Here is a 21,948-nt window from a genome sequence, read left to right on the forward strand (position 1 = left end):
CCTACAATCATAAGATAAGGTTTAGGACTAAACCAAAATCAAATTTAGCTTTCATGGACTGAACTTTGCTTATTCTTAATTTCTTGCCATCTGGTAGCACAAGGGCCTACCAGTGCTTCCATGTTGTTAAGCAATTCACCCATATTGATCAATGTACTTTCATTGACCAACGTGCTCTTCCTTTTGCAGTCAAATGAGAATCATAGAGCTCATGAGCATAGCCAACTCAACTGGAAGGTGTACAGAAACAATAATATGTCAACTTTAACACGATAGGTTATCAGCCTCAAGTTGTGTGCTAGTGGTAACTAAAAGGTTTATTCTTGATTGACTCTTGAAACTCTTCAAGATCATTAAGACTCCCACTGACTTCTTAATATATAAGTTTCTCTCTTATAGGAACATTCCTTAACGAGCAAAATCAAATATTCAAAAGTTAGTGTGGATTCTCGATAAGAAAACACTTCATGGAATTGGTCTAAGTTTATCTTTTGTTTTAACCAAAACATCATAACTTCCAATTTTAAATGTGCCAGAGTAAGAAAACATTATTACTCCACATTTCGTGAGGTGTAATAAACCTACTTAGTATAGAATAAGTTCCAAGATATGATGGATAGTAACTAAAACTTGATTAGAAACGAAGTATGACTCATCTCTCGATTGAACCATTTCAACAATATCCGATTCCTATTCTTAGTTAAACAATTGCACTAAGATGTTCTTCGAGGATCAATTATGATATAGTTCCACAATCATTAAGATGATCATAAAACATGATACTAAAGTAATCCCCTTTTCCTTTCAGATTGGAGAAACTTTTATCTTTCTGCCTAACAGATTCTTCTTATTCGTTCTACTACTCTTTGAGAACTTTTCAAAGTGTTCGAATTATGCTTAATCTTATAAACACAACCATATTTACTGAAACATTAGCAAATCATGACGAATAGAGTTATCGTCCTTTTGTGGTGGATCTAAAGAGTCCATATCTATATGCACAAGATCCAATAGTCCTTCACTTTGACTAACATAAGCATGTGATCAAAGGGGTTTCAAGGTCTGATTTCAGAGAAAGCTGTAAGCCCAGAATCCAGATGATAAACACACATATGATGAACACACATATCTTTTAATCGAACTGGGTCTTGATGAAGGAACCGGATTTTGTTTTCCATGAAGATAATCGAACTGGGTTTCAGTGCTCCAATGATTTTGTTTTCTCCAATGATTTGAAGAATACATATTTGTAATGTTTCAAAGCGCGCACACACACACAAACACAACAAATGAATTGCAAATGATTCTCAATGAAATGCGTTTTAGTGCTCCCTTTCTGTTGATGTTGAAAAACGATCCAACCAAAGAAGAAGACCAGATCCTCCCTCCTCCACCAAGCTTCATTCTGCATCTCTCTATACTACTCACACCACCATTCCAGATACCACTAAACAAATGATTCTTAAACCACCCTAAACCCACTTTCCAAAATTATTGATCTAAGAGTGCCAATTTATGCCTTGTAACTGATATGGTTGCCGGAAACTGTCGTCTTCTAGAGACCCTAAAATTGCTTGTTGTTACATTTCTATTCACCTGGAAGCTCCCATGGATCGAACTTCTAGAGTTCGATTTCGGTGATGTGTTAGTGTATTTTGATATGTATGTTCATGAGTGCTTATATATGTCTAGAATCAATGTGTGGATATGGAATCTTGATTAAGAAAAAAGAGATGAAGAAGAATAGGTGTTCTTTGGTGAAAAGAAAAAGAATGTGGGTATACGGTGGAGAGAAAGAAAGAGAGAGAGAGACAGAGAGAGATCACATGTGACGTGCGAGTGTGTGTGTGTGTGTGTGTGTGTGAGAGAGAGCATTAGGATGGGGTGGGCCTTTTTTTCTTTTTCTTAGATTTTAAAATTAACAAAGCATTAAAATAAAAACTAAAAAGAAGAAATTAAATTAAATGGGTAAAAATTTCATTTCAAGTTTACCAGTGACTAAAAATATGGAAAAACTTTGATTTTAGACCTTCAATGCAAGTGGGAAAGTTTTTTGACACCATTCAAAGTTTTTTGAATACAACATGGACCAATCTTGCAGTTTTGTCACACATATATTTGTTGGGTTTCGAGCATTCTAACACTCCTATGGTGTACATGCAACCCTAGAAACCTTGGATCTATGTTTTCTCTAAAATACATGCAAATTTGATTTCCAAGTTTTACAACCTAACTAGCATGTTATGGGGTACTTGTAATACAAAACTTTAAGTAGAATAACATACCTTTCTTTTGTGGTTGATTGCTTGGAGTTTTAGAGCCTAGCACCAATAGTGTGGATGCCTCAAGTGGTGTCACAAATCACCCAAAACAACTTGGAAATACTTGAGAGAATATGATGCTCACTAAAATCGGCCCACTCTTGTTTCTCACACACACTAGTGCCAATTCTAGAACCAAGGACCTCTTTATATAGTATGGAGGATTAGGGTTACACCCTAATACCCATGACTCTTCATTTACCTAGGATCCATGGGTTAAAAGCTCCATGGACTATCCATGGACTTCCATATACTCTTAGCCCATCCTAAATAAATCTTAGCCCAATCCATATATATGTAAGAGTCCATATTTAATTAGCCTCTTTTGATTATTAAATTAATTCCAAAATCAATTCTTGATCAACACTACTTAAATAATATGATTTCATATTAATATATTATAACTTATAATATATTAATAGATCATAAACATCTTATTCTCAAAAGTATACCCATACAAATTGTTAGATGAAGTGCAACCCAAATGGACCATGCCGGGTCGGGTCAAATTCATACCAAATATAGTTACGAACTTAGACACCTTATCCAACAGTCTCCCACTTGGATAATTCTGATAACTATAGTTGCAAGTATAACTTCAGGAACCAACCAGCAATCGTAGCTCTTTAAAACTCTGTTGAACTATGAAGCGCTATTTTAGATAAGTTATCATATAATCCTCCGTTCTCAAGATATCAGCCGGACAAATACATGGAACAATGTCGTACTTATTGTCCAGCAGTTGTTTCTCGATCTCTGATTTGTTTGACATAGAACTAAATTGAACACATTAATCAGGTTCTGACCGGGCCCGACACATAAGTCAAAACCAAATCATCGAGGGGCCCAGATATCGCTTCTATTGCTAGAAGGAACAGATAAACTTCGACTCATATGCTTGTACTAACTACTAGTTGAATTATGCACAAAAGCACGTTTTATGACATCAAGTTACTGATGCGTTTCCGTACAATCAATGGATAACCAACTCATAGTCAACAACTCACATCTCTAGGTTTGAAGATATATATGATATTACCGTCTCACGATCACTCGAGATAAATTCCATGAAGTGATACAAGTGAGCGTGGGTTTAATCCAATACTCAGACCTTATGAGTACTCATGAATGTTGTAGCAACCATTGCAATGTCTAATGCACCTTATACAAATCATACAAGCCAAATTCATGACAGACTTAATTCAATACCTACTTCCAACGTATGACCGACTGTGGAGAGTTTTGAATAAAATAATTATTCTGGAAGTCAAAACATGCAAATTGAAACAGTAGTAAACGATTAACATAAGATAGTAACACCTTCCTTATAAATAAACAACAACTTTTATTTAATCATCAAATGTCAATTACATTTTACAAGTTTCAGAAATAGCTATCTAATTATTAAAACTAATATCGTCTCTCAGCCCGATGCTCCTCGCATGCTGCAAATGTCTAACCCTAGCCAGTCCCTTGGTGAGGGGATCTGCAGGGTTCTCTTCTGACGATACCCTCTTTGCCACGAGGAGTCCTTCTTCTATCTTGTGTCTTATGAAGTGATATTTTCTGTCATTGTGTCTGGATCTACCATGATCTCTTGGTTCCTTGGCTAAGGCAACCGCACTATTGCTGTCACAGAAAATCTCCATAGGCTCCTGTATAACTGGTACTATTCCAAGGTCTCCAATGAAGTTCTTCAGCCATATTGTCTCCTTTTCCGCTTCACTTGCTGCTATGTACTCTGATTCACAAGTAGAATCAGCTACTGTCTCCTGCTTGGAACTTTTCCAAGTAATTGCTCGTCCATTTAGGGTAAAGATCCAGCCTGACTGAGAGCGGAAATTATCCCTATCAGTATGAAAACTAGCATCGCTATACCCTACTACTCTCAAGTCATCACTCCCACCGAGGGTAAGAACCCAGTCCTTAGTCCTTCGTAGGTACTTGAGAATATTCTTTACCGCGGTCCAGTGAGCCTTGCCAGGGTTTCCCTGATATCTGTTGACCATGCTCAAAGCAAAGGCCACATCAGGACGAGTACAAGTCATAGCATACATGATCGAGCCAACAACGGAAGCATATGGTAATCGACTCATCTCAGCTATCTCAGCCTCTGTACTCAGACTCTGAGTCTTACTTAGTCTGGCATTGTGCTGGATCGGTAATTCCCCTTTCTTGGAATTCTCCATGTTGAACCTCTTCAACACTTGTTGTTACGGAACAGAAAGATGTTGAGTATGTATTGTTTTTAAGTTGGGAATTTCGTGAATCGGTTTGTGCATCTAAGTGTTTCCATAATTTACGCTAAGCAATAAGAATGTATAACACATAACAGATAACAACATCACAAATAAACACATAATATTTTCCACTAATATTATCCGCACTTTGATACATGAAAATTTGCTCGAAAGAGTATACATAGTGGTACAAAGTTCGACAGCATAACAACTCTATGAGTAGTGTAATCACTTAAACATGGAGTCGGTAGTACATAGTATAGTGCGTACAAAAGAAATCTAACACTAGTAGAGGGGTCTACTGGTCCGAAGTGTTCTGGGATGCGTCGGGTGGCGGGGCTGATGATGTGGATGCGCCCTGAAGACGTGCCACCTGCCGTTCTGTGGCTCGTAGTCGATCCTCCCAAATTGTTTGACGTACCTGAAAGTTATGGATTACTTCTTGAGTTTCTCGTTCCGCTCTTGCCACTGCGGCGCGCATCTGATTCAGTTGCTCGGCCGTGTCCTGGACTAGGTCGCCCGTGTTCCGTAACCGCCTCACCATGACAGGAAGTGCCCGGTCGGCTGGCCCTCCGTCTCTCAGATCATAAAATTCCACAGCCATCCCGTATGGGGGTCACTGCCCCTGCTGTCTGCTCCATCTCCAAATATCCACGCCCCATGGAGGCGTGGGGCCATTTGGGCCCATCCGATGAGCGGGCACCCTAATCGGGTAAGGTGGGTTGATGACTTCGGACTCCGCGTCCGAATCGCCATCGTCGTCATCACCGGGTTCTTCCTCGGACTCCCCTTCGGGGTCCTCTTCGGCCTCTTCTTCCTCCAAGTCTACCACCGGCTCAGCAGGTCCGCCCTCGATTTCCGCTTCAGGTTCCTCTTCAGACTCCTCCTCGGGGTCTTCTTCAGCTTCCTCTTCCAGCCATCCGTTATTTCCCTGGTTAGGGAAATACGGATCCCCAGAATGATGGAAGCCGGCCATACTGTCTGCGAGAGGGTATATGAATAAGCTATTATTACTCCTAAGATTTATTATTTATATATATAAAAAGTTAGGTTGATGCGCTCTTCTTGTTTAACAATAGGGTATGCCTTAGGTTTACTGACCATCACGATCGTCCCAGGGCATGTGTTAGTTGTATTACGAAGAAATGTAGTTGATCAGGCTACATTCATTCCTAATACAACTGTGAACAGCCCTGGTTTAACCAGGATATCAGGTTCTCCCTAATCATCTTATTTGATTTGTTATTATGTTCATTTTTCTAAGTCGCACAGATAAGAGTGTTTATTAGCACATTTTATTTGTTTTGTTCAGAGTTATTTAGTCTCTTGCTGGGTTTATAGTTGCATATCAATGTGTGGTTAGATATGCCAGTTCACTATAAACAGAGCTCTGATACCAACCTGTCACACCCCCGAACCAGACGGCGGAAACGTCCGAGGGCTCGCGTGACTTAAATTGAAATATCATCACAATGAATATACATGAAACATAACACATTCGTCACCAAACATTACATAGTACAACTGGCATTGTTTACATCAAGTACATGGTTTACATTACATGATCCCAAAATATAAAGTGTTTGGTGATTAGCAACTACAAAAGAACTTTCAACACACTGGATGCTTCCTCGTTCTAACGATTACCTGAGAATACAAGTTATTTTGAAAACGGTCAACATATATAATGTTGGTGAGTTCATAAGTATGTTTGATGTAAAATAGTTTATGTCGTTCGTAAAACCCAGAAAATCCGATATTTTCTGTAATAAGACTTTTCATGAAAATGTTGTGATGATCCTGTAAGTATATGCATGAATGATTTCAAAACGTGTATAAATGAGAAGTTTTGCATTATAGTTATTGAAAGTACAAGTGAATAAGATTGGTTTCCCAAAAAAACCCGATGTTTTCCGATAAAATAGTATGGTTGTTTTGTATTATTGTATCGTCACAGCGAATGAATATGATTTCCCATGATTACTTAGATGGTATTGGATCTCTATGTGAGCCGTTATAACCATGCATGATAATGACTAGTTCGTCTGTCTTGGCATTCTAATGAACACCGGAATTGATCTTAAGATTTTGTCACCCTAGACTGGCCGAGTCTAACTGTAGCGAACAGCTTAGGAGTGGGGGAGTCACCCCCGTATAGATCTATACACAAACTCTCGTTCTCCCTCCAGGAAACTTTGATTACAACTACAAACTACGACCGACACTTATTGGTGTCGCCCGTTATTACTCACTTAATCCAAATGAATTTGATTAACCTTGATTAATGACATGATTTTAGTTTACTTGAAGAGAAGGTAAGCCTAACAGACGAGGAGAAGTGGACTACTAGGCCCTACTAATTACGTATGTTATTTAAGGCTGTCGGGTATACGAAAGGCGCGTTGGCCCATTTCGCATAAGATTTATTTGGACCTTACTAGCAATGCTAATGGGCCACTGAGGCCCAATAGCATGTAAAAGCCATTGAGGGTCCCTTAAACATTTAATTGGGTCACAGGAGGCCCAATAACATGTATTATTTATATTTGGCCCAAAAGTCATGTTAATGGGTCACGAAGGCCCAATAAGCATGACTAGAATCTTTCAAGCCCAAAAATTAGAATGTTTACTTGTTTTGTAAAGTATTAGTGTTGCGAAGTTGTTTAATCGATATGTCGTAATAATCACCAATTTGTTTTATAACGATTCATAGATTTATAAAAATAGTTATTTTTCTATTTAAAACCCATAAGTTATAAAGTTTTGTAAAATTTGACCCAATTATTTTATTGTTAACATAATTGACTAAAAATATTAGTTTGACCAATTCAGCCCCTTATTTTGGTAAAGTTGGCAAATTTTAGCCCTTTTTATGAAAAATGACATATTAGGTCACTGAACTATTTTTCTTGACATTTTTAACCTAAACACTTAATTAAATGATGTTTTAAGCCCAAAATTTTATTTAGGACAGTTTCAGCCCCTTAGTTAAAAGATTTGCATTTAAATCCACACTTTTCGCAATTTTTACAATTTTTACCCAAAATCTAAAATCTTTGCAAGTTTAGTCCCTTTTAATAAATAAGGCCATTTTAACCCCTGAAATAGGTTTATATACGTTTATAGCCCCTGTTTTGAGAAAACTTTCCATTTCAGCCCCTTAAATTTGATTTTTCGTATTTTTGGGCCTACATAGCCGAAAAGCCCAAATTTTAGCCCATTAGGCTAAAATTTACATTTTTAGTCCTTTAAAAAGCCTAATATTTATAAAAACTCTTATTTTAGCTGTTTTGACCTTTTGATCCTTGTAGAAACCGTGAATGACATCTTTTTCCCCATCTTTTGTTTATTTATCAAAAATGGTCCAATAACAAATTTTATGTTGTAGTGTGTTTATTTTAAAGCTTGTATAGTAGTTTATCTTGACATGTTAAGTGAAATATGACCTAGATCACATATTTTTCCTTCTTGAACTATAGATCTCGAAATATCTTTCATTTTTAGCACATATTTACCACAAAAACACAAGAAATCACACATAACATACAAATACACATAGATCTTCACATTTTACTTGTATTCTCCCCCATATATCATATGAAAACCGAAAATAGAGGGGTATGAACTCACCTTAGGTTTGTGGGTTCGGTTTTGAAGAAAGAAATGGAAGAGTTTGGTCCTAGCAACTTCCTTGAGTAGATCTCGAACTCAAGAAGACTTCTAAGAGTATAAACACCAAAAACTTTGTGTAAAGGAATGATCTAACAAGAGAGTGAAGTTATGAAGCTTGGATGTGTAAAGACTTACCAAAGATTGACAACGCTTGATGAAGAATCTTGAATCCAAGCCAAATTTTCGAGAATTCCTTGAAGGAAGGAAGGAGATGGCCTTAGAGAGAAATGGAGAGAATTTTTTGTATAGTGTGTGTGTGTGTGTGTTGTGTGTCTTCGGCCGAAACAAGAAGAGGGGAGAGGGGAGAGAGTGAGATGAGTTGACATGCATGGAAACATGAGAATGGTGCATGGATACCCTATGTATATTTATGAGGTGGCACTACAATTGTCAACCCTCATTTATCCATTCTTTTATATTTTTTTTAATTTTTTTTTTGTTTTACTTGGGCCGAAATGGGCAAAGGAAGGAGGAAGGAATCACTTTGGCCCATTCTTGCCTTGGCTCGAGTTCATGAGGCCCATAAGGATAACTTACGGCCCATTGGGCCCTTAGGGTAGCTCACGGCCCAATTTTTGTATAAGAGAATGGATTTGAGTCCATTAAAGCTAATTGGATTAGTTATGGCCCAATAAGGCCCATTAAAGATAAACTAGTCCATTTTAGGCTTATAAGGCCCAAAAAGGTTATGTCTTATGAGAGTGGGTCCAATGAGAGCCCATTTAAGAGTTTTAAGCCCAAAATAGTCAAATTGGAAGCTTATTGGCCCATTAGGCCCAATAAGGAAACCCTTGTCCATATATGACTTAAACCGGGATTTCTAGGGTTTTCAAATTTACTTGATGAATCTAGGTTTGAATGTGTTTCCATAGGTTGAACTTCAATCATAACATGAATTTGGGTTACAAGTTTACAGTAGATAATGTTTACAAGAGTACAGAATTTCCTAGCTAGAATGCTAGTTGTGACAAATTCTATCAGTGTATTGTCACTGATAAATGTATCACCTTCAGTGGTGATGTGATAACCATAATAAAAATTAGGTGTAATCCTAACTCTAGTGGAACGCCTCGGAGGTACGGACTCATCTATCTGCTCAACAGGAGTTTTCTCCTCAGGTTGGTCGCTAATGTTTGAGGTTCCTTCACCGCTTGACTCTTGAAGCTCTTCCAGGTCAATTTGCCTCCCACTGTCTCCTTGGCTTATAAATTCTCTCTCACGAAAGACTCTTCTTCTTGCCACAAAGACCACATTCTCACTGGGTATGTAGAAGAGGTAACCAAAGGATCTCTGTGGGTAGCCGATGAAAATATACCTCTCACTTCGAGGTTCGAGCTTGTCGTGAGACTCGCGCCTCACGAAAGCCTCGAAACCCCAAATGTTGATGTGGTCTAACTTAGGAACTTTCCCAGTCCACATCTCGTGAGGTGTTTTGACAACCTTTTTGGTAGGGACTAGATTAAGGATATGGGCGGCAGTCTCTAAGGTATACCCCCAGAATGAGATTGGTAACGAAGCTCGACTCATCATGGAACGAACCATGTCCAACAAGATTCGATTGCGCCTCTCAGCCACACCATTCAGTTGTGGTGTCCTAGGAGGTGTCAATTGTGAGACAATCCCACATTCCTTAAGATAGTCAAGGAACTCAATATTAAGATACTCTCCTCCCCGGTCGGATCGGAGCATCTTGATGTTCCTGCCCGGTTGATTCTCCATTTCCTGCTTGAACTCTTTGAACTTTTCAAAGGTTTCTGACTTATGCTTGATTAAGTAGATATATTCATATCTACTGTATTCATCAGTAAAAGTCACATAGTAGCGATTAGCATCCCTAGTGGCGGTTTTGAAGGGTCCACACACATCTGTGTATATAAGGTCCAACAAACCTTCACCCCTCTCACAAGAACCAGTGAAGGGTGACTTTGTCATTTTTCCAAGTAAACAAGACTCGCAACTATCATCTGATTTTAGGTCAAATGATTCCAAAATTCCAGCCTTTTGGAGTTGGCATATGCGCTTCTTGTTGACATGTCCAAGACGACAATGCCACAAGGATGCTTTATCCAAAGTAATAGAAGAATAAATATGAAATACATTATTTCCTAAGTTGTCTACAATCGACACAGTTTCATATACACCATGTCACACCCCCAAACCGGAACGGCGGAAACGTTCGGGGGCGGAGGACGTCATGTTTAGTATCATAACCATAGTGAAGAAAGTAAACACAACCATCATAAATATAATTTAAAAGGTTACATCGTTGCAAAATACATGTTTTCAAATAAATTACATATGATGTCAAAATAGTTCAAAAGAAATCTATGCCTTAGCGTCTTGCCTTCAAAAGTCTTGTGGTTACCTGTATTACTGATTACCTGAGAATACAAGTTGTTTTTGAAAGAGCATCAACATTAAAGCTGGTGAGTTCATAAGCAATTTATGAATAAAAAATGAATGTTGTTCCTTAAAGTTTGTTACAAGTTTGTTTCCAGAAAATCCAATATTTTCTAAAAGGTTTAGTGTAGTCTTAACTGAACCAAGACTTAGTATATGTAAGTAAATCATCATACTTATATGTGGTTTTATATTTAAATAAAAAAAAACTCATTTTCGTGAAATCCTTAAATTCCCGTGAACGGTGTGTTTGTTAATTTCCCATGTGAGTTGTTATAACCATACTATGACTCGAAGACCTCGTACTCGACGTTCTTCAAGCGTCGGAATGTTATGACACTTGTCACCCCAGACCTGCCGGTTTAGCTGTTGCAAGCAGCTCAGGTGCGGGTTGTCAAACCCAATATAGATCTATATACAACTATCACGCTCTCCCTACAAGAGATTCTGGCTATAACTACAGGACTTTTCTGTTGTACTAAAGAGTACTCCGAAGATGAATGTCTCACAAATTTATTCATTAACATGTTCACGTAGTTTGTAATAAAATACTCGCTTTGTAAATCGATAGTATTACCACTTCTTTGTTAAATGAGGTGTCCAAACTATACCTATTATAGTTTTATCAAAATGCTTTATGTTGTAAATGAAACCTTGTTATGCATGACCTTGTATTTCAATAAACTGACATTGAAAATGCTAAGTATAAAATCTTACACACCTTGCTCAGCATGTTACAAGGTGTGAATAACTCTTAAACTTGTTTTGACAAGTTAACTCTTAACTGCCACTATTTTAGATTATTTATAGAAAAATCATCGTAAGTTGAAAACTAAATCAGTAAACTCGGAGAGTTTGGAAAAAGAGTCTACTATGTTCACAAATTTTCTTATAATTTTTGGTGGTCTCAAACCAGTGTGAAAATGTTCATTTTCACGACCTGGTCTGATTTCGTTGCTGTAGTGATAGGCAGTTTTGTAAAAATCACCAAAAATTGTAGAAAAATCGTATGGAGATGTGCAAGTAGTAATTTTAAAGGTATAAACCTGAACCATTTGCATATTGAACAGTTTTGAAAAATATTAAGTTTAAGTTGGGTAAAACAGCTCGTGAACAGGTCACAACTTTTCTGTTGTAAGCTGTCAAGTTAAGTTTCAAATATGTTTTGGTGTTTTAACTTGTATTCCCCCCCCCCCTGAAAACTAAAGAAAACTAGAAAATCTATGGGTATGAACTCACCTTGAGTGATTCTTGGAAGAGTGGAAGGTCGAAGACGAGGAGTATCAAGTCAAGAACACTTGATGAACACATGAGAGTTTGGATGATCCTAAGAACGATTTTTGGTGTTAAGATATGAGTCAATGATCCAAGAGTGTTATGAAATTATGGAATGACACTTGAGTTTAGATGGAATACTTACCAAAAAGTGCAGTAGCAACTCAAGAACACTTGCACAAGGTGGTGGAAAGTAGAGAGAAAGAAGCTTTCTTGAGGTGATATGAGAAGTGTGTATGTTTGAAATGAGCAAGTAAATCAAGAAATCCTCCACCGATTTCCTTATATGGAAGGTTGTTGGAGCAACTTGTGAGTTTGAAGTGATGTGTGCATTGGTTTGTGTGATGTGGATAAGGTGGCAAGTGAGAGGGTGACACATGGAAGGCAAGTGGGCACACTTGACCCACTTGTGGGGTAAATATCCTCTTAATATAAAATAATGATTTTTAATTAATAAATCCTTGAGAAATAAATAAAATATGAGTTTTGGGGGTTAAAAATGTTAAAAATATGAATTTGGTGAAAAAATCCCGTCAAAAACGTCAAAAATGGGTTTAACAGGCGAAAGTAGTCAAAAATCAGCTTTAGGGACCGAACCTGCGAGGTTCGGCTCTAAGAAGCTAAGAACTGAGAGAAGGGAAGAAGAAGAAGGACCGAAGGTGCGAGGGGGAGGAGGGACCGAAGCTCGGTCTCGGCTGCTGTCTGCGAGGCTCGGTCCGAGAGGCTTCTGACAGGTTCGGTTCTGACGGGAGTTTCGGCTCCTAAGAGGAGTTTCGGTCCTAATTAGCTGTTTTTCGATATAACTCACCGATTCGAGCGGTTTTTGGTCAATTTAAGGGTCGGGATGGTACGGTTGACTATAAAAAGTTTGAGAGAGATTTGGGAGAGATTCAATTTTAGCCATTTTTATCGAATAATCTTGCAATGCAAGGTCCGTGGACCCCGTTATACTTCGTTTATGATTATTTTAAGTCCCCAAAAGGGTTCATAGTCGTGGTTTTGATGCGTTTAACTCCTTTATTAGGGTTTCACATTGATAAACACATAGATTTACCGAGACACTCGAATTCTTGACATACAAATGTACGTTTTCATAGAATAACTTTTAATCATGCAAGTATTATACAAGATTGACCGGTTTGACTTGTTGACTTGACTTTGAGTTGTTGACTTTGACTTTGACTTGTTGACTTTGACTTTGACTTAAATCTGATGGTTGTCACACACCATCACAAGGTAATGCTTTAAAATAAAACACATCATTATAAAAAGCATCAATAGCACCAATTTTATTATCAAATGAAAATGCGAATCCTTGCTTGTACAAACTATGAAGGGAAATAATATTTCTCGCCATTTCTGACGAGTAACAACATTTATTCAAATCTAAAGTTAACCCATTATTAAGCAATAAAGAATAAACTCCAATCTTGGTCACAGGTGATGCTTTCCTATTGCCCATGATTAAGTTTATCTTCCCGTGCTCCACTTCTTCACTACTTCTTAGGCCCTGCAAATCAGTACAAATGTGAATACCACAACCTGTATCAAGCACCCAAGAGTTAGTATGCAATGAGTTATTAGACAATATGGTATAAATACATGCATGGGTGGGTTTAACTTTCCCATCCTTTACATCCTGCAAGTACTTAGGGCAGCTTCGCTTCCAGTGCCCCTTTTCGTGGCAGTAGAAGCATTGTGCTTCCTTTAGGTTTGAAGAAGGAGGAATGGGACCTTTCTTGGCCCCACTTGAAGAGGATTCATCAAGAGACTTTCCCTTGGTACCCTTCGAAGGGGTCTTCCTCTTCTTCCCCTTTCCCTGCCCAATTGCCAGAACAGGGGCTGTTGTAGGAGTAAGAGTAGAAGTAACAACCGATTTACCTTTAAGGCCACTTTCAGCGGTCCTTAAAAGTCCTTGAAGTTTGCTAAGTGTGACTTCCTCCTTGTTCATATGATAAGTCATACAAAACTGATCATAACTTGGAGGTAAGGAATGGAGAATGATATCAATCACCATGTCCTCAGGGAAGTCCACATTAAGCTTCAGCAACCGGTCCACGAACCTTTGCATTTTATGCAAGTGACCGGTGATGGGTTCACCATCCTTCATCCCGTTTGTTATCATGAAGGAGATGATTTCATACCTCTCTTGACGCGCGCTCTGATGGTACCTTTCCATCAGATCCAGGTGCATCTCATAGGGGTAGAAATCTTCATAGGATTTCTGGAGTTCGGGAGTCATAGTAGCCAACATAATGCAGGGCACTTTAGTAGCATCCCTCTCATGTGCAGCATACTCCGCAATCTCCTCAGGAGTAGCAGTTGACTCATTGATAACCTTAAGCTCCTTTTCAAGGACATATTCCTTGTCCTCATAACGGGTAATCATTCTGATGTTCCTAATCCATTCATTGAAATTAGAACCATCAAAAGTGACTTTCCCACACAAGTTCATGAGGGAAAAAAGAGCATGTAGGGTTTGAGCCAGCAGCAGTGTTGGAAGACATCTGAAAGAAAAGAAAGACAAGTTTTAATTAGATAAAGAGTCCTTAATAAGTCACCCAAATGAAATATTAAGGCTAGGATCCTACAAACTATTTCATAACTTGGAAGAGGGATGCCGTAATCCAAGCTATAAAATATTTGAAAGTAGGTAAATGACGATTTACCAATTTCCACCATTATAAACAAAATAAATTATTAAGTTTTAATTGAATTTGAAACTCCTAGATCTTTTGAGATACATTGAACGTTCAATGGCATGTTTAAATCTCGATTGTGCCCTCTCAAGTTTGTGACTGGGATGCCGAGGATCACAAACAAGGTGTGAATAACCATGCAACTTGACTTGGTACCCTTAATTTTATCACCCAATCGATGTGCCGGTTAACCACACGCGCTCCACCGATCTATGATAAAACTTAAGTCACCCTTTGCCACTTTTACTAATCCTTGTTAGTGTTCCGGTTAACCACACACGCTCCACTAACGACTTGGTAAGGTACAAAGTGTAATTTCATGGGTTAGCACCTATTTCACATTTTTCCTAAAGTAACTAAGATTGGGAATTAATAAAGGTTTAGTTACTTTATAATTTCATTATACTTTTAATGAGGATTAAGGTCCTATCCTACCCCTTCGGCTAACGACCCTCCACCAGTCAAGGAAGCGGTGGGTGAGAGTTGACACCCATTAAACCGTCATTTTATAGGCAGTAACCTTATACCCCCCTTATAGACCGGCTTCGTGAATGAGGCCTACTAACGGTAAGACCGACTTATTCTTATACACATATATAATAATTAAACTTTTAATATTATAGAAGTATAAGGGTTGAATTTTAAACTTTTTAAAAATTCTAAGGTTCAATTTGGAATTTAAAGTATTAATGTGTGAGACTTTACAAATTCCAAACTTTAGGGTAAGTTTTGAAACTATTCAAGACTTTTCAACTTCATAACTTATGAGTTAATGGTTTATTAAAATGAGAGACTTTTCATTTTATGTAACCTATGTGTTTTTAATATGGACTTTAAAAGAGTGACTTTTGGTAATCCATAACTTGAGGACAAATTATGGATTCCATTAAACACATAATTGATCAAGAATTAATCATTAAACAATTCAGCAAATAATTCCTATGATCTAACAAAAACTCATAAGAACATGAACATTCATATCAAAATTTCAAGAATCATACTAACACATATAAAACATGGAATTTTGATATTAGCCACTATAAATGGATTAGCATAAGCATTACACCATCTAAAACAAGTTTTAAAACACCAAAACAGTTTAGGGTAATGTTTCTAGTCCATTTCCAGCAGCAAAACTCGAAAATCTGCATTCATGGGCTCCTACTCGTCGAGTGCAAGAACCTACTCGACGAGTAGGATGAATTATCACATGGACTCGTCGAGTCCCCCCATGGACTCGTCGAGTTTATGCAGCATATAGCAGATTTTTGAGCTTTTTCAACAAGTTTACATTAAGTATCAAGAAAACAAGTCTAGGCTCTGATACCACTGTTGGGTTTTGAGCATTCTAACACTCCTATGGTGTACATGCAACCCTAGAAACCTTGGATCTATGTTTTCTCTAAAATACATGCAAATTTGATTTCCAAGGTTTACAACCTAACTAGCATGTTATGGGGTACTTGTAATACAAAAACTTTAAGTAGAATAACATACCTTTCTTTTGTGGTTGATTGCTTGGAGTTTTAGAGCCTAGCACCAATAGTGTGGATGCCTCAAGTGGTGTCACAAATCACCCAAAACAACTTGGAAATACTTGAGATAATATGATGCTCACTAAAATCGGCCCACTCTTGTTTCTCACACACACTAGTGCCAATTCTAAAACCAAGGACCTCTTTATATAGTATGGAGGATTAGGGTTACACCCTAATACCCATGACTCTTCATTTACATAGGATCCATGAGTTAAAAGCTCTATGGACTATCCATGGACTTCCATATACTCTCAGCCCATCCTAAATAAATCTTAGCCCAATCCATATATATGTAAGAGTCCATATTTAATTAGCCTCTTTTGATCATTAAATTAATTCCAAAATCAATTCTTGATCAACACTAATTAAATAATATGATTTCATATTAATATATTATAACTTATAATATATTAATAAATCATAAACATCTTATTCTCAAAAGTACATCCAAACAAATTGTTAGATGAAGTGCAACCTAAATGGACTATGTCGGGTCGGGTCAAGTTCATACCAAATATAGTTACGGACTTAGACATCTTATCCAACAATATATATATATATATATATATATATATATATATATATATATATATATATATCCAAATTTCTATTATTTTTCATTTTTAAAGTTTACCTTTTGAATTTTGTTCATATTGATTACTAATAAAATAAAATGAAATTTATGGTTATTTTGTTCTATTATATATGGTTTATTATTTATTTATCTTAAGATATATTAAGCATACAAATCTACCACGTGGAATCCCCTATATATTATTTTCTTTTTTACACTCGATGAGATTCTCTAAAAAAAATGATCCATAATAATACAATATTCATATTTTTATTATTATAATATGTTTTATTTTTACTATAACAATTCATAGATATTACTAAGGCCCCGTTTGGTAGTTACTGATTGAGAAAGTGCTGACTCGGAAAGATCTGTCTGGGTAATAAATTCTGACTGAGTAAGAAATCATGTTGTTTGATTGTACATTTGATTGAATGTTCTGACCGATGAAAAATGACTATTTTACCCTGCATGGTTGAAGTTGTTGAATAATTATAAAAACATACATATGCTCATTCAATATAAAATCCAAACAAATTATTGCAAAACAACACAACTCAAAAATCAAAACCCCAACAGAGCAACTATTAATCTACCATCAAATTATTATTAATTTTGTTACAAACTTTTACAATTGCTAACAATCCACAAGAAATTCATATTCTTCTAGGCTACTACTCCAAGAATCCTCAAATCAAGAACAATATACAAGACTTATAACTTCGTGGTGTACAAATCATCTTATCATATCATTATATTTTAATTTGGGCTATCATTGTCACAAAATATCATCATGAGCAGTAAATTCCCTACCTCTTGATGGAACATTCATAACTTTTCTTCTTCCACTAGTGCCCTTAATCTCATTGTTGATGGTTGTGTTACCATCTTTCTTTTCATCTCTGGTATTCACAATCACAGACCCAAACTTGTTCCCTCTTCAATGTTTGGTAAGTGGTAACTCTAGTTTCAATAGCTTTGATGATGATGAAGAAACTTCTTTCTTCTGTGAGATTATAAACTTGATTTTGAAAAATCTGATCAATATCAAAATCTGATCTTCTGTGAGATTATAAACCTAGTTGATGAAGGATCATATCCTAGTGGGAATAAAGGATAATACCAGGAAGCGTTCCATGGAATTCATAATCTCCAAAAATAACATTCAATAGAAGATATGTATGTACGTGTTCAGGTATTAAACAACCAACATAATCACAATCACTTGAAAAATCATAACTTTTATCTCTCTTAACAGCAAAATAACATTCAAGAGCAAAAGATAGTCAAGAACAAACAGAAAAAATCGGAACTTTCCCATTCAGATTTTGAAAAATCAAGAGCACAAATCGGAACAGCAAAATAATCAGAATTTTTATCCCTCTCAACAGTAAAAATTGGAACTTTTATGAAATCGATTTCATGAATTAAGATCACAAAGGAGCCGCTGAAAGAGGATGAAGAAAGGAGAATGCGTACCTGATGAAAAGAGGAGAATGCATACCTGATGAGAAGAGGAGAACCTGCGATTGAAGGTGTTGGAAGAATCGATTTCAAGAATCGATTGAAGGGGCTGGAAGAATCGATTTCAAGAATCGGTTTCAAAAACAAACTCATGAAGGAGGCGTGAAAGACGAATCGTAAGGAGGGCACAACTTGGGAACGCTTCTTCCTTTCTCATTCAGTCAATTGTTTTCTTTTTACCGGGCCAGACCTCTCTTACCGAGTAAGATGGACAAAATTGATTTACCAAATAGTTTTGGCTGACCGAGTCAGTCAAAAACGTCTGACCCGACTCGGTCAGACATGTAACAAACAGGGCCTAAATGTGTTGTTGTTGGTTATATTAATGTGTTGAACATATGATTTATGTTCAAATTTTGTGATGAAAATATTAATATTGTTAGATAATATGCATTGTGATAACCAAATTATAATTATTTTCGTATTAAAACTATATCTAAAATTTATAGGTTCATATATTAAATACATTTTTTCATCCTATTATTTTATTTTGTGTAATGCTCAGTCATATACCATTTTCATGAACATATATTTTATTAGTATTTTATTAACCTGCGTAACACGCGAGCATTCACATCGTAAACTATAAACAATAAGCAATGTGTATATCATCTTTTTACATCAAGGGCTTGTTTTGCATGGGACGTTTGAGAGCTTCTAGCTTCTAGCGTTTAACAAAACGCTCCGTTTCAAACAGAAATTCTCGTTTGACACTACAAGTTTTTAGCGTTTAGTTTAAAGAAAACGCTCAAATGGCGTGTTTGGCAAAAGTAGTTGTTAGCTGGAAACGGGTAGCGTGTAGCGGGTAGCTGGTAGCGGGAAGCTATAACTTTTATTTGTTATATGAATGTTTGACAAAAGTAGCCGAAAACTTTTGAAATATATAAAATTACGTAAAATGACAATTGATTAAATATAAAGAAATATATAAATATATTTTTAAGGGTAATTATGGAAATTGATTTCAAAAGCTCAGTAGCGTTTTGTTAAACGCTACATGAAGTGACTTTTAGACTTAGAGCGTTTTGTTTAAACTAAAAGTTAAACGTTCGTACTGTCAAACGAAGTTTTTTGTTTAAAGTAGAGCGTTTTGTCAAAAGCTAAAAGCTCTCAAACGCTTACAAAAGCTTCATGTCAAACACGCCCAAAATCTAAAAACTATCTCAGATAGTTTTTAACAAAACACTACAAGTTGTCAGTTACCTGCTACTCGTCACCCGCTATCGGTTACCAACTTGCCGTTACCCGTTAGTTTTGTCAAAACAAGCCCCAAGTGATGGTTTACTCTTACCCAGAATTTGATAAATAGTAGTGAGTAGTCCCCAAGAATTGTGGGCCTATTTCACATGGGCGAACAGTCAAATATAGAAATGTCAAAGTGGCCCACTAGCATTTCGTAGTAATCCCGCTACAAAATAAATGGTTATTTATGAAATTTCGTTGACGTTTAGATATTTTATAAAAAATGATTAGAAAAAAAAAATTATATTTGTCATTTTCTTTTATCTAAAACGGTAAAATAAAATTTTATTTATGTTTATGGTTAACATCAGCCATACTAAATCACAACTTGTTGGTATTAGTATTACATTTTATAACACCTAATGGCTTAAAGTTAAACTTGCATCATCGCTTCCGTCATATCAAAGCGGTACGCACAAGCATGAGACGTCTACCAGCTCCATATTTTAATGTTACAGATTCCAATAAAAAGTACAACTTATCTGTCATGATGTACAAGTCTTTACAGCGTAATTCTCAGTAATTGCTCTGAAACTGATTGTGCTATATTTACGGCCAACAACTCAGGTCTCGGGCTAGTATTAATAAGGATCGTTCATCGAAACATTCAACAATCCAGCCATCTCCAGATTGAACCTGAAAGTAGCTAGGTGTTGCTGTTTCAAATTTTCAATCAGATTATCGGAAAATGGCAGATGAAGTGAAGTTGTATGGCGCTGGAGGAAGTCCATTCGTTTGCAGAGTAAAATTCGCTTTGAAGATGAAGGGAATCAAGTACGAAAACTTTGAAGAAGATATCTCCAACATGAGTGTCGACGTTTTGAAGTACAATCCTGTTCATAAGAAAGTACCGGTGCTGCTGCATAATGGAAATCCGATCGCCGAGTCTCTTGTGATCGTGGAGTACATCGATGATGTCTGGAAAGGGGTTCCGATTTTGCCTCAGGATCCTTATGAGAGGTCTGTTGCTCGATTTTGGGCCAAATTCATTGATGATAAGGTAACAATTTCGTTCTCTCCTAATGATCCTCATTAATGATATAAGTTTTTGTATGGTTATGTAATTGTTAGTGGATAGATACACATTATTTGATCTTCATTTGAGCATTTTGAATATATTTTTTTAAACTCTTTCCACTTAATTATCTGTTTCATTTATAATACGAAATTCTTCTTTTAACACATTATATGGTATGTGTTCAGTGCAACCCTGCAGCATTCAAGGTTTTTGGCAGCAATGGAGATGAGAAAGTTGTCGCGGAAGCATGTGAGCAACTGCAAATGCTAGAAAATGAACTCAAAGCCAAAGGTACGAAGTTTTTTGGAGGTGACAACATTAACCTGGTTGATATTGCTGCTGATTTCATAGCCTATTGGCTTGGAACAATCGAAGAAGTAACCGAAATAAAGTTTTTCACGAAAGACAAGTTTCCAAAACTCACCGAATGGGCTGATGAGTTTGTCAACTGTCAAGTTGTGAAAGAAATCTTACCTCCAAGAGATCTCCTGCTTGAATTTTTCAAGAAACGATATGGTAAGGCATAATGATATATGTAGCCGTTATATGTAAATCTTGTTGCTTTGTTAGAATTTTATGTGTTTAACATATCCATTGACGTTGGAAGAAGCTTGCCTTTGTGCTCAACGAAGTTGAAGTTTCTGTAACATCCATGGTTGTTGCAATGAGCAGCTCTTATATGTCGTTGTCATTTTGTAATATGTAGTTTGCACACTTTTTTTTTTCGATGTTGAGTCTTTCTTATGTTGTGATCTGAAAAATATATCCATGGAGGGTTAGAGACCCTGGTCCTAGCCTTTTGGCTGTGGGTGCTTCTGGCTCTTGTAATCGTATATCCTAAATAATTCTATAGTTACTACAAAAATATTGTCTTTTACCAGTGTTTGCTTTAGCAACGACAGCCTATAAAGATATATGTTGGCCTCCAACGACAACCTATAGTAGATATAAGTTGACCTCCAACGACGACCACTACAAGAAAAAAAAAGGTATCAAAGACTAAAGATCAATCGCATATTGTTAAGAATGAGTCATGAGTTGGCATCCATCAGAGACTGATTTACCGGGGTCCGGTTATCTAGTACTATATAGTGGTTTTTATATATATTTGGTACTAAAAATTAGTCCCCTAATACATGAGAGTATTGGAAATAGAAAAGCAATACTAATAGTCTCCGATATGTTTCCTTCGGGTCCTTGATTTTGTGTCATAATAATTCTTAATATGATTTTGCAAGGACTGAATATTGATATTTGATAGAGTTTCTATTCAGTCATCAATATGTTTCTTTCGGTTCTTATTTTATGTCATATAAGTCCTTTATATTTTGTTTCAAGGATTTAATATCAGTCGCGTATATAATTTGTCATTATTGTGGTTATTTTGTTTATGGATGTCTTTATGAAGATATAATTGATAGTTTTTAGAAAAAATAAAGTTTGAG

The 21,948-nt window shown here is 36.6% G+C and overlaps 1 protein-coding gene across 1 annotated transcript; it reads left to right on the forward strand.

Annotated features, from left to right (window-relative positions):
• Nucleotides 1-20,058: 20,058 nt before the first annotated feature.
• LOC145133707 (putative glutathione S-transferase) lies at nucleotides 20,059-21,228 on the forward strand. Its single transcript, XM_079068662.1, has 2 exons — nucleotides 20,059-20,485; nucleotides 20,689-21,228. The coding sequence occupies exons 1-2, from the start codon at nucleotides 20,174-20,176 to the stop codon at nucleotides 21,028-21,030; spliced, it is 654 nt and encodes a 217-aa protein (XP_078924788.1). The 5' UTR covers nucleotides 20,059-20,173; the 3' UTR covers nucleotides 21,031-21,228.
• Nucleotides 21,229-21,948: the final 720 nt, after the last annotated feature.

Source organism: Lactuca virosa, chromosome 8, assembly GCF_052849685.1.
Source record: "Lactuca virosa cultivar CGN04683 chromosome 8, Lactuca_virosa_CGN04683_v6, whole genome shotgun sequence".
NCBI classification, from domain to species: domain Eukaryota; kingdom Viridiplantae; phylum Streptophyta; class Magnoliopsida; order Asterales; family Asteraceae; genus Lactuca; species Lactuca virosa.